Consider the following 18,858-nt stretch of genomic DNA (forward strand, 5'->3'; position numbering starts at 1 on the left):
TTTTTGGTGTGGGGTAGACATTGGATTTTATGATGCTCACATGATCTATGTTAGTTAAGGTTAAAGTTCCCAAAGAAAGAATGAGGTCAGCCTCAAAGTATGAAAGATAATGAAATGAATGATACCGAAGGTGTTTGTGCAAGACAATCAGGAGGTGAAATCAGATTCAAGTAATGACATTAGGTCATTCTTGGTCATTGCACTTCATGATCCCGATGAGGGTCTTAAACTTCATCCTAGGTATATCTGGTTGTTTAAATCACCCTACAAATGAATGAAATGAATAATGTGAAGTACAAATGAACAAATGAAGCAGACTCTGTGTTTGCTAAAGAAGGCCCTCGGGTTGAGGTCCCATATGTTGGGCCCTCACTTGAGATGTCTTATGCTACATCAACGATTCCAAAGTCTCGTGTATATGAAATGTATAATATATAAAACATTAAAGTTATGAAATCAATGGCATGATCAATAGAGAATTGCTTATGAAAGGTAATGAATATAAAGTGTAAAGAATGACTCACTATAAGGTAGGGAAATCATTCCTTAGTCCTTGGATTACTTACATCGATTCATTGTAGGTATGGGATACAATAAATCATTGTACTTGTAAGTAAAACATAGGACCAAAAGAATTATTGAACTACACAACAAGAAGAAGAAAAAGACTGAAATATAATCTAAGTGTACAAAGAGGAGCTCTCGGCCTAAGAGGATCAAAAATCTCAAATCTTCGCCCGAGTTGTTCTAAAATTATGTTGATGATACTAATATTTTGTAATCATATAGAAAATGAGTTGTGTGCTTTTAATGCATTAAAATACATCATATTCATACAACAATTCACAACTAACGATTTAGGAAAGTCTAGTGACTAGGCTTTCCAGAAATAACATGTTGTTTAGGAAGAGCTTTCTTTGATCATGCATAGCCTTATGTGTATGTATGCATACACCCATACTTAGTGCAAGTGGTTTACTAACCCCTACTATTTACTATTTTATAGATGCAGGTTAAGGGACAGATTGACGACTCTTGCAACGGTTTGGACATCAACGTTTCTCCTGACCATTTGGTAGGTCCTCTTGATTTCGAGGATGCTACAGTTTAAGTCTATCCTTAGTTTTAGAAAAAAATCTAGTGGATGTTGTCCCTAGCGTTTGTTTCGTACTTTCATTTCAAAGCTTTTGTAATAAGTTCGTGTTTGGCAAACGTCTTTATGATATATTCTTATTCTATTTCAAATTGATTCTTATGATAGATGGTTGTTATATTTATGTTGAGCTTAGTATAGGATGAATTCATGAAATAACTATATGAAGTCTATGTTTACTTCATACGTTTCAAAGATTTAAATTTTTCGCTAAAAATAACCATATGAATGTGATGAATGCAAGATGAGGCTTGTCTGCGACGTCTGAGAGGTCAACTACGCTGGTTGCGATCCGAATTCCATAATCCGGGTCATGACAAACGATAATACCTTGATTAACATTTTATGATGTATTTTTCATCATATTGAATTTGTAAAAACTTGCTATTTATATTATTCTTTGTACAATTTTTGAATATCTAAATTTTTTATTTTAACATATCGAATTAATATAATCTAATTTCACATTAAGAATTAATAAAATTGACTTTTGAAAAATGGAACATGAAAACTAAAAGTGAAAAGAAAAAATATTTAGTGTCGCACTAAAATAATTACTACAGACAACTAGAAATTCTTCAATTAAAACTACTCAAAGTTTCATAGAAATCTAAAATTTCCTTATAAAATGGAGCGTATCCTAGGCAAGGAAAAAAATAACAACAATAACAGTCTTTTGATACCCATCCAAACAAACACAAAATTTCCTCTTGCTCGTCATTAGCCATGCCAAGAAGAAAAGTGAAGATTGTGTATATTGAAAATAATACTCAAAGGAGAGTCATATTGTCAACACTCAAGCTATCCCCTAGACATGAAGTAGTGAATAGGACCCTGAGAGGCCCTGAATAAGCCACTTGAAATAAGTGTGACACAATGATAAGAAGTAAGACAATATGAAATGAATCATAAAGGTAAGTGTAATCTCAAGATAAACTCACCACATAAGAGAATCTTAACACAACCTAAAAATAATGTGGAATACATGTTAAATCTAACAACAAGCCACTGTGGAGCCAGAAATTTTATGAAGAGGGTCCAAAAATTAAATAACAAAAGCTCTTTTTAAAAAGGGGAAAGAATTGTTGCAAGTGAGATTTGAACACGTGAGCACTGGCTCATTAAAGATGCTTAAACCCACATTCAAGACATTAAACCACTAGGCTATAACAACCTATTATGTCAAGGGTGTCCAAAATATGTTATTTGATCACTTCATTTATCATTTTACTTGTATATATCATTTTACTGGCAACAAGCCTCTATAACATAGATGTGATTAGAAAAAACCCCTAGATTAAGAAAGAAAATTGAAACTAAATGAAAGACTAATAATGGATGTTCCCTCGAATAAGGAGAACTCACCAATCCCAAAAAAAAATGGAGCAGTCAAACTAGCCACAAATGGATGGAGGAACATCGTATCGTCTATCATGAGACAATATATGTACGATAGATATATGTTTTAATACTTTGAATGAATTGAGTATGAGGAACATTAATAAACATAAATTAATGTGATAAATTCAAAATGTGGTAATGCATAAGCAAGTGTAACACCTCGAAATTTGGGAAAGGAAAGGTTTCACCTTTTTAGTTACTGGTTGTGTTCTATGGGATCATTCTATGGAACGTAGATGCTTCTACAGATCGTAGAGTGCGTCTGTAGGAAGTGGTTCAAGTTTTGGAAAAATACAAGTCCTAGTTACTCATGCGAAGATTGACCAGGATGGGTAGGAAGAACACTTAGAAAGGTTCCAGACTTAGTGACATTTTGGGGCTAAATTCGAGATCTACAGTTTGGGTCTATCGATAGTAGGAAGTCCTACGGCCCATACAAAAGGTCTCGTCGAAGTTGGATGATATTTAAGGTTTCATTACTTGGTCTACAGTTGATCAGTATGATTCGTAGAAAATTATTTATACAATGATTCAAGGGGTTAATATGACCTTAGTTTAGTTAAGGTTTGTCTCTGAGATTTGGGTCATAGCCTAGGGGGTACTTCTACCTTTTACCTTTTATATTCATTTGAATTGATTTCCTCTTTTATTTCTCATGAAATAAATGTCTTTTCTTTTATGTTTTCCTATACATTTCTATAATAATTCTTATGTTCTTCCTCATTCATTTTTCATTCTTCATCTTTTAGCAAAAAGTAGGAGGTACGTTTATCACAATATTTTTTATTCCATTTCATCAGCAAAACCATATCCATCTACAAAATCAGCTAAATTTAACTTTTTTCTCCATCCCTTATACATTCACTCACAACTTTTGATGTACACAATTTCTTCCTTAATAAACTGGACATAAAATTTTAGTCCACTGTAATTTTGTATTTTATCATTTTATAATTCTTATGTAATTTTTTATTTATTGATTATTCTTTCTTATTCTAATTAATATATTTCTTAGTTTAACCATTTTCATTTTGTATGCATATGATGACATGTACATTTTATTATTTTTTAAGTTGATATTACAATTTTTTCGATATATGAGTTAGGCCTATATAAATATTACATCGTAATAGAGGTCAAACATGCAAGACATGCTTCCAAAATTAGTTATCTTAAAAAGCAAAAAGCGAGATGATGAACACAATATAATGTGGATAAATACATTAAATCTAGCATTAAGGGATAATGCATAAGTACCCCTCAACCTATGCCCGAAATCTTAGAGACACACTTATACTATACTAAAGTCCTATTACTCCCTTGAACATATTTTATTAATAATTTTCTATCCCTTTTCGATCTACGTGGCACTATCTTGTGGTCGAACACTGGTTGATTTTTTCTTTCAAGCTAGTGTCACGTAGGTCGAAAAGGGGTAGAAAATTACTTATAAAGTAAGTTCGGGGAGGGGGGGGGGGAGTAATAGGACCTTAGTATAGTATAAGTGTGTCTCTGTGATTTCAGACATTAACCAAAAGTGAAAACAATTTTTGATAGCGAAACTTAAATGATTGACACTAAAAGTTATTTCGAAAAACAAATTCACTAAGTAAGTTTAAATTGTGACCTTTTAACATTAAATTTAGGGGATAATGCACAAGTAGCTTCCAACCTATGCCTGAAATCTCAGAGACACACTTATACTATACTAAGGTCCTAAACCCCTGAAATTATTCTATAAATAATTGTTCTACCCCTTTTCAACCTACGTGACACTATCTTGTGAGCCTAGCACGTGGTGATAGGACCTTAGTATAATATAAGTCTGTCTCTGGGATTTCAGGCATAAGTTTGGGGGACGAGGGTACTTGTACATTTTCCGTTAAATTTAATGTGCCAAAACTATAATAAAAACTAAATCAATTTATTATATCTTTTTTTTTTACTTTTACAGATATGCATTAGCTAAAAAAATCAGATGAAACTTAAATATGAATCTCTAGATTGTTATAGTTTAACTTACTTACCTTAATGAATAAGTCTCATCACAGTAAAATATCTATATTTATTTGATAAAGATTTATTAAGTCAATATGCAACTAACAATTCTTGTTTTGAGTACATTCCTTAAATGAATAAAAAAATCCTTTCCAGTATGCGTAAACATATCATTTTGATTAGTTTTTTGAGCAATCAATTTATATTGATTTGCCTCAAAATAATTTAGATTTTTTTAATAAAAAGTTGAGTGACTTCTCGATGAGTATCGTACCGAAACAAAAAGAAAATTTAAGAAAAATTTAAATTTTAATATATTGAAAAGCAATGTTATATTTCTATTAAATATGCATTTTTGTTAAATAGAGAAAATTATAATGTGTTATATAATAGTTACAATAACTCTAATCTTACACAAATCACAATTTAAAATTTATTAAATGCTTGAATTTCTTTTTGATATAATAATTAACTTTGTCGGTTTTTTGCACGTTAAAATATTATTGAAATTGGTATTGCAAAGTTCTCAATCATTTAAATGTATGATTGTTTTAATATTTAACTTTGTACAAATATCAAAATTAAAATACATATTTTTAAAAACTTATAACATAAATGAGTAAGCAAATGCATTTTCATTACTCTATGACCATATTTGGTGGATTCTACTTACTGAAAATTTAAGCCACACTAAATTATTCTCCTGTAAAAGTTTGACGCATAAAGCTTGGTCAAGATAAGACCAGATATATAAATTACATATATTTTCAAACTATAACATCAAACTTGGTATGTAATACATCCTTATTTAGTTTTAGTCAAAAATAATTATTGCAAACAACTAGTAATTCTCTAAGTCAAAATATTCAAAGATACATAGAATCTTAATTTTCTGTATAAAATGGAGTCTATCCTAAGCAAGAAAACAAACAACAAAAGTTTTTGATACACATCCAAACAAACATAATTTTTCTTCTCTTCTTCCCCATTAGCAATGCCAAGAAGAAAAGTTAAGATTGAAAATGATACTCAAAGGAGAGCCACATATAAGAAGAGACAAAAAGTAGCCTTTAAAAAGGCTCAAGAACTTAGTACTCTTTGTGATTGTGAAGTAGCTAGCGTCAGATATAGTGAGTACCACACAGAACCTGTGGTATATCCAAATTATCAAGCTGCACTAGACACTTATAATAAGTTTAAGGCACTTTCATCATCTGCTCAGTCAAAACACATGATGACGACAGAAGAGTTTATTAAGAAAATTATAGATAAGAAGAAAGACCAATTATACAAGTTACAGAGAGAAAACAATCTCAAAGAAAAGACAAATATGATGCATGAAGTGATAAGAGGAAAAAAGATTTCCAAGGACATAAATGGTAATGATCTTAATGATTTAATGTATGCCATGAAAAGAAACTTGGAAATGTTTCGCAAACTGAAAATTAAAGCTGATGAGGAGGGTTCTACTTTGTATGCCTCTCAACCAATTTCTAGTGATTCTCCAGTATCGACTGTTCCTTTGGCTTCTCCATCGATAGTTTCTAGTGGAACCGACCGCGAGGGTCAAAGATCTCCTCTAATGGTCCCTGAAGTGGCTCAAATAATAGAGGATAAAGGGGCCCCACTAATAATTCCTTCATCTCCTTCTGCTGAAATGATCCAACAATTATTTCATCCAGTGAATCCTCCTCAAATGGTTCCTTTTGTGGACCCCTCATGGATTTCTCCTTATTCGTTATTTTCGGCAGAATCATTTCCTCCGTTGGTTCCGCAGATGCACTCTTCTACACATCAACAAATGGATCTTAGAAGGACCCCTATAATGGATCCTCCAATACCTTCAATAACGACTTTTTCAACGAATTCACCAATATTGGAGTCTTCAACCGCTTCTTCGTTACTACCACAAGACTCTTCGATGAACAACTCTGCAAACTATCAGAACAATTCTGTTGGATTTCCACAAAGGTCAGCTTCGTCAGAATCAATCGACTGGGATAATAATAGTATTATGTCTTTTTTTGATTATTCATAACTAAACAACATTGATGTTCAAAATCCAAGCCAAAAAAATAACTTCTAAGGATCTTGGACCAAATATCTGTCTGTTTTAATTAGTAGAGATTGGTATGTCTATGTTGTCCAATGGATAGTCTATGTCTTTTAATATATAACTGCATAAGTAGTCTCATAGGATTCTTCAAATATCTTTACTTTTTGTCCTTATTTTTAAGTGTTTTTCTATTATGTTTTATTCCTTTTTAGTTTTTTATTACATTCACTTATAATATGTATGCAATTAATTTTTATATGAATATTGGTTTGTCTTGATTACTTTTATTATTGATATTGTGGTTATTAAAAATATTTGTATTGTTACTATGATTTCTAAAAATGATACCGTACACCGTTCAAAATCTAAAAAATCAATGTACACTAATAACTTATCAAAAATTAAAATTAGTTAAAGTAATAAGGAAGATTATCGAAAAGACCTACTCCCTTTGTCCCTATTTACTTTTTTACTTTTCCTTTTATAGTTGTCCATAATTACTTATCTATTTTGACAAATGAAGAAAGGAATAAAAAAAATTATATTATACCCTCAAATAATTACTTTGAAAAAAGGTAGAACTTTCTAAAAATATTAAATATTTAATTCATCCACTTCATAATTGATATGGTAAAATGGTGGAGTCACCATATATGTCAATAATGATTTTTTAAATAGACATGTCAATTCAAAAGTGGACAATTAATTAGGGGCATAGGGAGTATTTAATATCCATCTATTGAAAAAAATAAGGTTATATTACAAAATTAATAACTTTTATAGCTTTATTAAATTAAGAAATATGATTTTTATATTTAATTTAATTGTCTAAAATTATTTGTTCACTCCTAAAATATAAATTTGTATTGGAGGCTTTTGTGATCAATGAATATGTCAACATGAAAACCATACAAGTAGTGACGCCATATCTCAAAGCAAAAGTTACTGCAGCCAATTCTAAATCATGAGTTGAATAATTCTTCTCATGAGCCTTCAACTGTCTGGAGCTATAAGCTATAACCTTGCCATTTTGTATGAACACACAACCCAAACCAACTCTCGATGCATCACAGTACACCACAAAACCTTGAGTACCCTCTGGTAAGGTCAAAACCGGAGCGGTAGTGAATCTCTTTTTTAACTTCCGAAAGCTTTTCTCACAAGTTTCAGACCATTGAAACTTGATTGTCTTCTAAGTTAGCTTGGTCAAATGAGACTAGATATATGAAAATTTTCAACGAATCTCCTATAATAGCCAGCAAAACCAAAGAAACTCCTTATACCAGTTGGAGATGTGGGTCTAGGACAACGCTGAACTACTTCTATGTTTTGTGTATCAACTCTAATCCCATCACCAGAAACATTGTGGCCCAAGAATGCCACAAACTTGAGCCAAAACTCACACTTGGAAAACTTGGCATATAACTCCTTATCTTTCGAAGTCTGCATGACTATTGTGAGGTGACTAGCATGATCTTTTTCGTTCCTTGAGTAAACAAGTATGTCATCAATGAATACGATGACAAGCACATCTAAATAAGGTTTGAAGACTCTGTTCATAAGATCCATCAATGCTACAGGCGCATTGGACAAACCAAAGGACATAACTAAAAACTCATAATGCCCATATCTTGTTCTAAAAGCTTTCTTTGAAAGATCACATTCCCTAACTTTCAACTGATGGTACTCTGATTTGAGATCGATTCTCGAGAAGTAGGAAGCACCCAGAAGCTGGTCGAAAAGATCATCTATCCTTCGGAAAGGATATTTATTTTTGATGGTCGCCCATATTTGACGGATCCTACTTATTTAAATATAAGCCACACAAAATTATTCTCTGATTAAAAAAATTAACTCATAAAACTTTGTCTAAGATAACAAAATATCCATAAACTACATACATTTTAAGATCATAACATCAAGTGTAATACACTCTTACTATCACCCCATTTTTAATTATCATAGTTTTTTTTAGTCAAATGATAATACATTGACTAACATTTTATGATGTATTTTTTCATCATATTGAATATGTAAAAAATTGCTATTTATATTATTTTTCGTACAGTTTTTGAATATCTAAATTTTTTATTTTAACATATCGAATAAATTTTCAATGTTATTTCACTTCAAAAATTAATAAAATTGACTTTTGAAAAACGGAACATGAAAAATTTAAGTGAAAAGAAAAAATGTTTAGTTTCACATAAAAATAATTACTATAGAAAACTAGAAATTCTTCATTTTAAACTACTCAAAGATTTATAGAATCTAAATTTTCCTTATAAAATGGAGAGTATCCTAGACAGGGAAACAAATAACAACAATAACAAAGTCTTCTGATACCCATCCAAATATATACAATTTTCCTCTTCCTCCTCATTAGCCATGCCAAGAAGAAAAGTGAAGCTTGTGTATATTGAAAATGATACTCAAAGGAGAGTCACATTGTCACCACTCAAGCTATCCCCTAGACATGACGTAGTGAATAGGACCCTGAGAGACCCTAAATAAGCCACTTGACACAAGTGTGACACGATGATAAGAAATAATACAATATGAAATGAATCATAAAGGTAAGTGCAATCTCAAGATAAAGTCACAACATAAGAGAATCTTAACAAAACCTAAAAATAATGTGGAATACATGTTAAATCTAACAACAAGCCTCTATGGCATAGATGTGACTAGGAAAAAACCCTAGCTTATGAAAGAAAATTGAAACAAAATGACTGAAAAGTAATGAAAGACTAATAATGGATGTTCCCTCCAGCCATCAGAACTCACCAATCCCAAAAGAAAATGGAAAAATCCAACTAGCTACAGTTGGATGAAGGAACACCGTATCATCTATCATGAGACAATATATGTACAATCAATATATGTTTCAATACTTTGAGTGTATAGAGTATGAGGAACATTTATAAACATTAATTAATGTGAATGTGGTAATGCATAACCAAGTGTAACACATCCTACAGATTATAGAGTGCGTCTGTAGGAAGTGGGTCAAGTTTTGGAAAATTAGAAGTCCTAGTAACTCATGCGACGATTGACCAGGACGTTCAGTTGAATGTTTTACGGGTAGGAAGGACGCTTAGAAAGTTTCCAGACTTAGTGACATTTTAGGGTTAAATTTGAGTTCTACAGTTTGGGTCTATCGATAGTAGGAAATCCTAAGGCCCATATAAAGGTCTCGTTGAACTTGGATGATATTTAAGGTTTCATTACTTGGTCTACGATTGATCAGAATGGTCCACAGAAAGTTTTACAGATCATAGGTTTGTTCCTTAGACTGGAAACTTCTTTTCTAGTGGTATTGATACAAAAGATCAAATATGCATTGAGAAAACAATATCAATTGATTTGGTGAATACAAAATAGTAAATACAAACCAATAGAAAAATGGGAGTTGTAGAGACATAGTAGATGAATATACAAATCATTCTTTTATATGAGAGAAGGCATAAGTATCCCTAGGCTATGACCGAAATCTCAGAGATATACCTTAATTAAAGTACGGTCCTATTGCCATCCCGAACACATTTTATATATAATTTTGTGCACCTTTTGGCCTACGTGGCACACTCCGCGATTCCACGCAATTGAGGCTCGTAAGAGAAACTTTGATGCTACGTAAGACAAAAAGGTGTACAAAATTATCTATAAAATGAGTTAAAGGGGGTAATATGACCTTAGTTTAGTTAAGGTATGTCTCCTAGATTTGGGTCATAGTCTAGGGGGTACTTATACCTTTTCCCCTTTTATATTAATTTGAATTGATTTCCTCTTTTACTTCTAATGAAATAAATGTCTTTTCTTTTATGTTTTCCAATACATTTCTATAATAATTCTTATGTTCTTCCTCATTCATTTTTCAGTCTTCATCTTTTAGCAAAAAATAGGAGGTACATTTATCACAACATTTTTATTCCATTTCGTCAGCAAAACCATATCCATCTACAAAATCAGCTATTTAACTTTTTTCTCCGTCACTTTTGCATTCACTCACAACTTTTGATGTACACAATTTCTTCCTTAATAAACTAGACAAAAAAATTTAGTCCACTATACTTTCGTATTTTATCATCTTATAATTCTAATTAATGTATTTCTTAGTTTAACCATTTTCATTTTGTATGCATATGATGACATGTATATTTTATTATTTTTTAAGTTGATTAAGTTGATATTACAATTTTTTTTATACATGAGTTAGGCCTATATAAATATTACATCGTAATAGAGGTCAAACGTGCAATACATGCTTCCAAAATTAGTTATGTTAAAAAGCAAAAAGCTAGATGATGAACACAATATAATGTGCATAAAGACATTAAATCTATAATTAAAAGTGAAAATAATTTTTTATTGGAAAACTTAAATAATTGACACTAAAGGTTATTTTGAAAAACAAATTCACTTAGTAAGTTTAAATTGTGACCTTTTAACATTAAATTTAAGGGAAAATGCACAAGTAGCCCCTAGCCTATGCCCGAAATCTCAGAGACACACTTATACTATACTAAGGTCCTAACTTCCCTGAACTTATTTTATGAATAATTTTTCTATCCCTTTTCGGCCTACGTGGCACCATCTTGTTGCCCAGCACGTGTTGTCATTTTTTTTCAAGCTAGTGTCATGTCGACCGAAAAGGGATATAATTTTTTTTATAAAATAAGTTCAGGGGTGTAATAGGACCTTAGTATAATATAAGTGTGTCTCTGGAATTCCGGGCATAGGTTTGGAGGACGGGCGTACTTGTGCATTTTCCGTTAAATTTAATGTGCCAAAACTATAGTAAAAACTCAATCAATTTATTATATCTTCTTTTTTTACTTTTACAAATATGCATTAGCTAAAAATCAGGTGGAACTTTAATATGAATTCCTAGATTGTTATAGTTTAAATTACTTGCCTTAATGAATAAGTCTCATCACAGTAAAATATCTATTTTTATTTAATAAAGATTTATTAAGACAATACGCAACTAACAATTCTTGTTTCGAGTACATTCCTTAAATGAATAAAAAAATCCTTCTCCACTATGCGTAAACAGGGGTGTTGCTACCCTTTGCATAGGATGTCCAATTGGACACCCTTCGGCAGAAAATTACATTGTATTTATAAAAAAATAATAATTTAAATGATTAAATAACGCATTTTGGACACCCTGAAAACAATAAAAATTTTCTAGCTTAATGGTTTCAGTCGTTCAACTCTTACTAAGTTCTTTGCAACTTGCCGGGTTCGATTCCCGTTAAATGACTTTGATTTTTTTCCTTTCATTAAAAATTTAAAAGAACTATTTAATTTAAAGTTAATGATAAAATTCTATTTATATATTCCATTAAGCTACTAAAAGTAAAAATACTTTATATTATATAACTCGTTTGATTCTATTATTTATTTTTCATTTCTTGTTGTTAGTCATCAGAGGTTTGTGAAATGTTAAAGTGATTTCACTTTAAACTGAAATATCTCTCTTTTTCTTTGTTTGTTCACTTCCTATCAGATAAACGTGAATACTAAAGCTAAATATTATGTAGTTTGATTTTAAAATTTTTTGGTATAGTTTAATTAAAAAAATTAATCATATGTTATATAGTTTGATTTACAAAATTTAAGTACACCCATTTTTTAAATTATTTTTACGAGCTATGAGATTTTTGGACACCCATCATACAATTTTTGGCTACGCGACTGTGCATAACATATTGTTTTGATTAGTTTTTTGTGCAATCAATTTATATTGATTTGCCAAAATAATTTAGATTTTTTTAATTATAAGTTGAGTGACTTCTCGATGAATATCGTACACAAACAAAAGGCAAATGTACGAAACATTTAAATTTAAATATATTGAAAAGCAATGTTATACGTATATTAAATATGCTTTTTTTTTAAATTGAGAAAATTATCATGTGTACATAATAGTTACAATAACTATAATCTTACACAAATAACAATTTAAAATTTATTGAATGTTTGAATTTCTTTTTGATATAACAATTAACTTTATCGTTTTTATGCACGTTGAAATACTATTGAAATTGATATTTCAAAATTCTCAGTCATTTAAATGTTTGTTTTGATCTTTAACTTTGTACAAATATAAAAATTAAAATATATTTTTTAAAACTTATAACTTAAATGAGTAAGCAAATGCATTTTCATTACTCTATGACCATATTTGGTGGATTCTACTTACTGAAAATTTAAGCCACACTAAACTATAATCCTGTAAAAGTTTGACTCATAAAGGCTGGTCAAACTTGGTATGTAATACATCCTTATTTTGTTTTAGTCAAAAATAATTATTACAAACAACTAGTAATTCTTTTAGTCAAAATATTCAAATATACATAGAATCTGAATTTTCTGTATAAAATGGAGTCTATCCTAATCAAGAAAACAAACAACAAAAGTTTTTGATACACATCCAAACAAACATAATTTTTCTTCTCTTCTTTCCCGTTAGCAATGCAAAGAAGAAAAGTTAAGATTGAAAATGATACTCAAAGGAGAGCCACATATAAGAAGAGACAAAAAGTAGCCTTTAAAAAGGCTCAAGAACTTAGTATTCCTTGTGATTGTGAATGCATCCTTATTTTTAAGTGTTTTTCTATTATGTTTTATTCCTTTTTAGTTTGTTATTACATTCACTTATAATATGTATGCAATTAATTTTTATATGAATATTGGTTTGTCTTGATTACTTTTATAATTGATATTGTGGTTATCAAAAATATTTGTATTGTTAGTATGATTTCTGAAAATGATATCGTTCCCCGTTCAAAATCTAAAAAATCAATGTACACTAATAACTTATCAAAAATTAAAATTAATTAAAATAATAAGGAAGATTATCGAAAAGACCTACTCCCTTTGTCTCTATTTACTTGTCTACTTTTCCTTTTATGGTTGTCCCTAGTTACTTATCTATTTTGACAAATAAATAAAGGACTAAAAAATTCATATTATACTCAATAATTACTTTGAAAAAAGGCAGAATTTTCTGAAAATATTAAATATTTAATTCATCCACTTCATAGTTTGTTATTACATTCACTTATAATATGTATGCAATTAATTTTTATATGAATATTGGTTTGTCTTGATTACTTTTATTATTGATATTGTGGTTATCAAAAATATTTGTATTGTTAGTATGATTTCTGAAAATGATATCGTTCACCGTTCAAAATCTAAAAAATCAATGTACACTAATAACTTATCAAAAATTAAAATTAATTAAAATAATAAGGAAGATTATCGAAAAGACCTACTCCCTTTGTCTCTATTTACTTGTCTACTTTTCCTTTTATGGTTGTCCCTAGTTAATTATCTATTTTGACAAATAAATAAAAGACTAAAAAATTCATATTATACTCAATAATTACTTTGAAAAAAGGTAGAATTTTCTGAAAATATTAAATAATTAATTCATCCACTTCATAGTTTGTTATTACATTCACTTATAATATGTATGCAATTAATTTTTATATGAATATTGGTTTGTCTTGATTACTTTTATTATTGATATTGTGGTTATCAAAAATATTTGTATTGTTAGTATGATTTCTGAAAATGATATCGTTCACCGTTCAAAATCTAAAAAATCAATGTACACTAATAACTTATCAAAAATTAAAATTAATTAAAATAATAAGGAAGATTATCGAAAAGACCTACTCCCTTTGTCTCTATTTACTTGTCTACTTTTCCTTTTATGGTTGTCCCGACTTAATTATCTATTTTGACAAATAAATAAAAGACTAAAAAATTCATATTATACTCAATAATTACTTTGAAAAAAGGTAGAATTTTCTGAAAATATTAAATATTTAATTCATCCACTTCATAGTTATTATTACATTCACTTATAATATGTATGCAATTAATTTTTATATGAATATTGGTTTGTCTTGATTACTTTTATTATTGATATTGTGGTTATTAAAAATATTTGTATTGTTAGTATGATTTGCCTCAAAATAATTTAGATTTTTTTAATAAGAAGTTGAGTGACTTCTCGATGAGTATCGTACCGAAAAGAAAACCAAATTTAAGAAAAAAATTAAATTTTAATATATTGAAAAGCAATGTTATATTTCTATTAAGTATATGCATTTTTGCTAAATAGAGAAAATTATAATGTGTTATTGAATAGTTACAATAACTCTAATCTTACACAAATCACAATTTAAAATTTATTAAATGTTTGAATTTCTTTTTGATATAACAATTAACTTTGTCGTTTTTTTGCACGTTAAAATATTATTGAAATTGGTATTGCAAAGTTCTCAGTCATTTAAATGAATGATTATTTTAATATTTAACTTTGTACAAATATCAAAATTAAAATACATATTTTTAAAAACTTATAACATAAATGAGTAAGCAAATGCATTTTCATTACTCTATGACCATATTTGGTGGATTGTACTTATTGAAAATTTAAGCCACACTAAATTATTCTCCTGAAAAAGTTTGACGCATAAAGCTTGGTCAAGATAAGACCAGATATATAAATTACATATATTTTCAAACCATAACATCAAACTTGGTATGTAATACATCCTTATTTTGTTTTAGTCAAAAATAATTATTACAAACAACTAGTAATTCTTTTAGTCAAAATATTCAAATATACATAGAATCTGAATTTTATGTATAAAATGGAGTCTATCCTAAGCAAGAAAACAAACAACAAAAGTTTTTGATACACATCCAAACAAACATAATTTTTCTTCTCTTCTTCCCCATTAGCAATGCCAAGAAGAAAAGTTAAGATTGAAAATGATACTCAAAGGAGAGCCACATATAAGAAGAGACAAAAAGTAGCCTTTAAAAAGGCTCAAGAACTTAGTATTCTTTGTGATTGTGAAGTAGCTAGCGTCAGATATAGTGAGTACCACACAGAACCTGTGGTATATCCAAATTATCAAGCTGCACTAGACACTTATAATAAGTTTAAGGCACTTTCATCATCCGCTCAGTCAAAACACATGATGACGACAGAAGAGTTTATTAAGAAAATTATAGATAAGAAGAAAGACCAATTATACAAGTTACAGAGAGAAAACGATCTCAAAGAAAAGACAAATATGATGCATGAAGTGGTAAGAGGAAAAAAGATTTCCAAGGACATAAATGGTAATGATCTTAATGATCTAATGTATGCCATGAAAAGAAACTTGGTAATGTTCCGCAAACTGAAAATTAAAGCTGATGAAGAGGGTTCTACTTTGTATGCCTCTCAACCAATTTCTAGTGATTCTCCAGTATCGACTGTTCCTTTGGCTTCTCCATCGATAGTTTCTAGTGGAACCAACCGCGAGGGTCCAAGATCTCCTCTAATGGTCACTGAAGTGGCTCAAATAATAGAGGATAAAGGGGCTCCACTAATAATTCCTTCATCTCCTTCTGCTGAAATGATCCAATAATTATTTCATCCAGTAAATCCTCCTCAAATGGTTCCTTTTGTGGACCCCTCATGGATTTCTCCTTATTCGTTATTTTCAGCAGAATTATTTCCTTCGTTGGTTCCGCAGATGCATTCTTCTACACATCAACAAATGGATCTTAGAAGGACCCCTATAATGGCTCCTCCAATACCTTCAATAATGACTTTTTCAACGAATTCACCAATATTGGAGTCTTCAACCGCTGCTTCGTTTGTACCACAAGACTCTTCGATGAACAACTCTGCAAACTATCAGAACAATTCTGTTGGATTTCCACAAAGGTCAGCTTCGTCATAATCAATCGACTGGGATAATAATAGTATTATGTCTTTTTTTGATGATTCATATCTCAACAACATTGATGTTCAAGATCCAAACCAAAAAAATTACTTCTAAGGATGTTGGACCAAATACATGTCTGTTTTAATTAGTAGAGATTGGTATGTCTATGTTGTCCAATGGATAGTCTATGTCTTTTAATATTTAAATGCATAAGTAGTCTCATAGGATTCTTCATATATCTTTACTTTTTGTCCTTATTTTTAAGTGTTTTTCTATTATGTTTTATTCCTTTTTGGTTTGTTATTACATTCACTTATAATATGTATGCAATTAATTTTTATATGAATATTGGTTTGTCTTGATTACTTTTATTATTGATATTGTGGTTATCAAAAATATTTGAATTGTTAGTATGATTTTCCTCAAAATAATTTAGATTTTATAATAGGAAGTTGAGTGACTTCTCGATGAGTATCGTACCGAAAAGAAAACCAAATTTAAGAAAAAATTAAATTTTAATATATTAAAAAGCAATGTTATATTTCTATTAAATATATATGCATTTTTGCTAAATAGAGAAAATTATAATGTGTTATAGAATAGTTACAATAACTCTAATCTTACACAAATCACAATTTAAAATTTATTAAATAGTTGAATTTCTTTTTGATATAACAATTAACTTTGTCGTTTTTTTGCACGTTAAAATATTATTCAAATTGGTATTGCAAAGTTCTCAGTCATTTAAATGTATGATTGTTTTAATATTTAATTTTGTACAAATATCAAAATTAAAATACATATTTTTAAAAACATATAACATAAATGAGTAAGCAAATGCATTTTCATTACTCTATGACCATATTTGGTGGATTCTATTTACTGAAAATTTAAGCCACACTAAATTATTCTCCTGTAAAAGTTTGACGCATAAAGCTTGGTCAAGATAATACCAGATATATAAATTACATATATTTTCAAACCATAACATCAAACTTGGTATGTAATACATCCTTATTTTGTTTTAATCAAAAATAATTATTACAAACAACTAGTAATTCTTTTAGTCAAAATATTCAAAGATACATAGAATCTGAATTTTCTGTATAAAATGGAGTCTATCCTAAGCAAGAAAACAAACAACAAAAGTTTTTGATACACATCCAAACAAACATAATTTTTCTTCTCTTCTTCCCCATTAGCAATGCCAAGAAGAAAAGTTAAGATTGAAAATGATACTCAAAGGAGAGCCACATATAAGAGAGACAAAAAGTAGCCTTTAAAAAGGCTCATGAACTTAGTATTCTTTGTGATTGTGAAGTAGCTAGCGTCAGATATAGTGAGTACCACACAGAATCTGTGGTATATCCAAATTATCAAGCTGCACTAGACACTTATAATAAGTTTAAGGCACTTTCATCATCCGCTCAGTCAAAAGACATGATGACGACAGAAGAGTTTATTAAGAAAATTATAGATAAGAAGAAAGACCAATTATACAAGTAACAGAGAGAGAACGATCTCAACGAAAAGACAAATATGATGCATGTAGTGGTAAGAGGAAAAAAGATTTCCAAGGACCTAAATGGTAATGATCTTAATGATCTAATGTATGCCATGAAAAGAAACTTGGAAATGTTCCGCAAACTGAAAATTAAAGCTGATGAAGAGGGTTCTACTTTGTATGCCTCTCAACCAATTTCAAGTGATTCTCCAGTATTGGCTGTTCCTTTGGCTTCTCCATCGATAGTTTCTAGTGGAACCGACCACGAGGGTCCAGGATCTCCTCTAATGGTCCCTGAATTGGCTCAAATAATAGAGGATAAAGGGGCTCCACTAATAATTCCTTCATCTCCTTCTGCTGAAATGATTCAATAATTATTTCATCCAGTGAATTCTCCTCAAATGGTTCCTTTTGTGGACCCCTCATGGATTTCTCCTTATTCGTTATTTTCAGCAGAATTATTTCCTCCGTTGGTTCCGCAGATGCATTCTTCTACACATAAACAAATGGATCTTAGAATGACCCCTATAATGGCTCCTCCAATACCTTCAATAACGACTTTTTCAACGAATTCACCAATATTGGAGTCTTCAACCGCTGCTTCGTTACTGCCACAAGACTCTTCGATGAACAACTCTGCAAACTATCAGAACAATTCTGTTGGATTTCCACAAAGGTCAGCTTCGTCATAATCAATCGACTGGGATAATAATAGTATTATGTCTTTTTTTTATGATTCATATCTCAACAACATTGATGTTCAAGATCCAAACCAAAAAAATAACTTCTAAGGATGTTGGACCAAATAGTTGTCTGTTTTAATTAGTAGAGATTGGTATGTCTATGTTGTCCAATGGATAGTCTATGTCTTTTAATATTTAAATGCATAAGTAGTCTCATAGGATTCTTCATATATCTTTACTTTTTGTCCTTATTTTTAAGTGTTTTTATATTATGTTTTATTCCTTTTTAATTTGTTATTACATTCACTTAT

At 29.9% G+C, this 18,858-nt stretch overlaps 2 protein-coding genes across 2 annotated transcripts; both read left to right on the forward strand.

Moving 5' to 3' along the window:
• The first annotated feature begins 5,546 nt into the window (after positions 1–5,546).
• LOC107006415 (agamous-like MADS-box protein AGL80) lies at positions 5,547–6,590 on the forward strand. Its single transcript, XM_015204975.1, has one exon. The coding sequence runs from the start codon at positions 5,547–5,549 to the stop codon at positions 6,588–6,590; it is 1,044 nt and encodes a 347-aa protein (XP_015060461.1).
• Positions 6,591–15,295: 8,705 nt separating this feature from the next.
• Positions 15,296–16,619, forward strand: LOC107006416 (agamous-like MADS-box protein AGL80). The gene has a single exon (XM_015204976.2). It carries the CDS (start codon positions 15,383–15,385, stop codon positions 16,055–16,057), a length of 675 nt encoding a protein of 224 aa, XP_015060462.1. The 5' UTR covers positions 15,296–15,382; the 3' UTR covers positions 16,058–16,619.
• The last annotated feature ends 2,239 nt before the right edge of the window (positions 16,620–18,858 follow it).

The sequence above is a fragment of the Solanum pennellii genome, chromosome 12 (assembly GCF_001406875.1).
Source record: "Solanum pennellii chromosome 12, SPENNV200".
Taxonomy (NCBI): Eukaryota; Viridiplantae; Streptophyta; class Magnoliopsida; order Solanales; family Solanaceae; genus Solanum; species Solanum pennellii.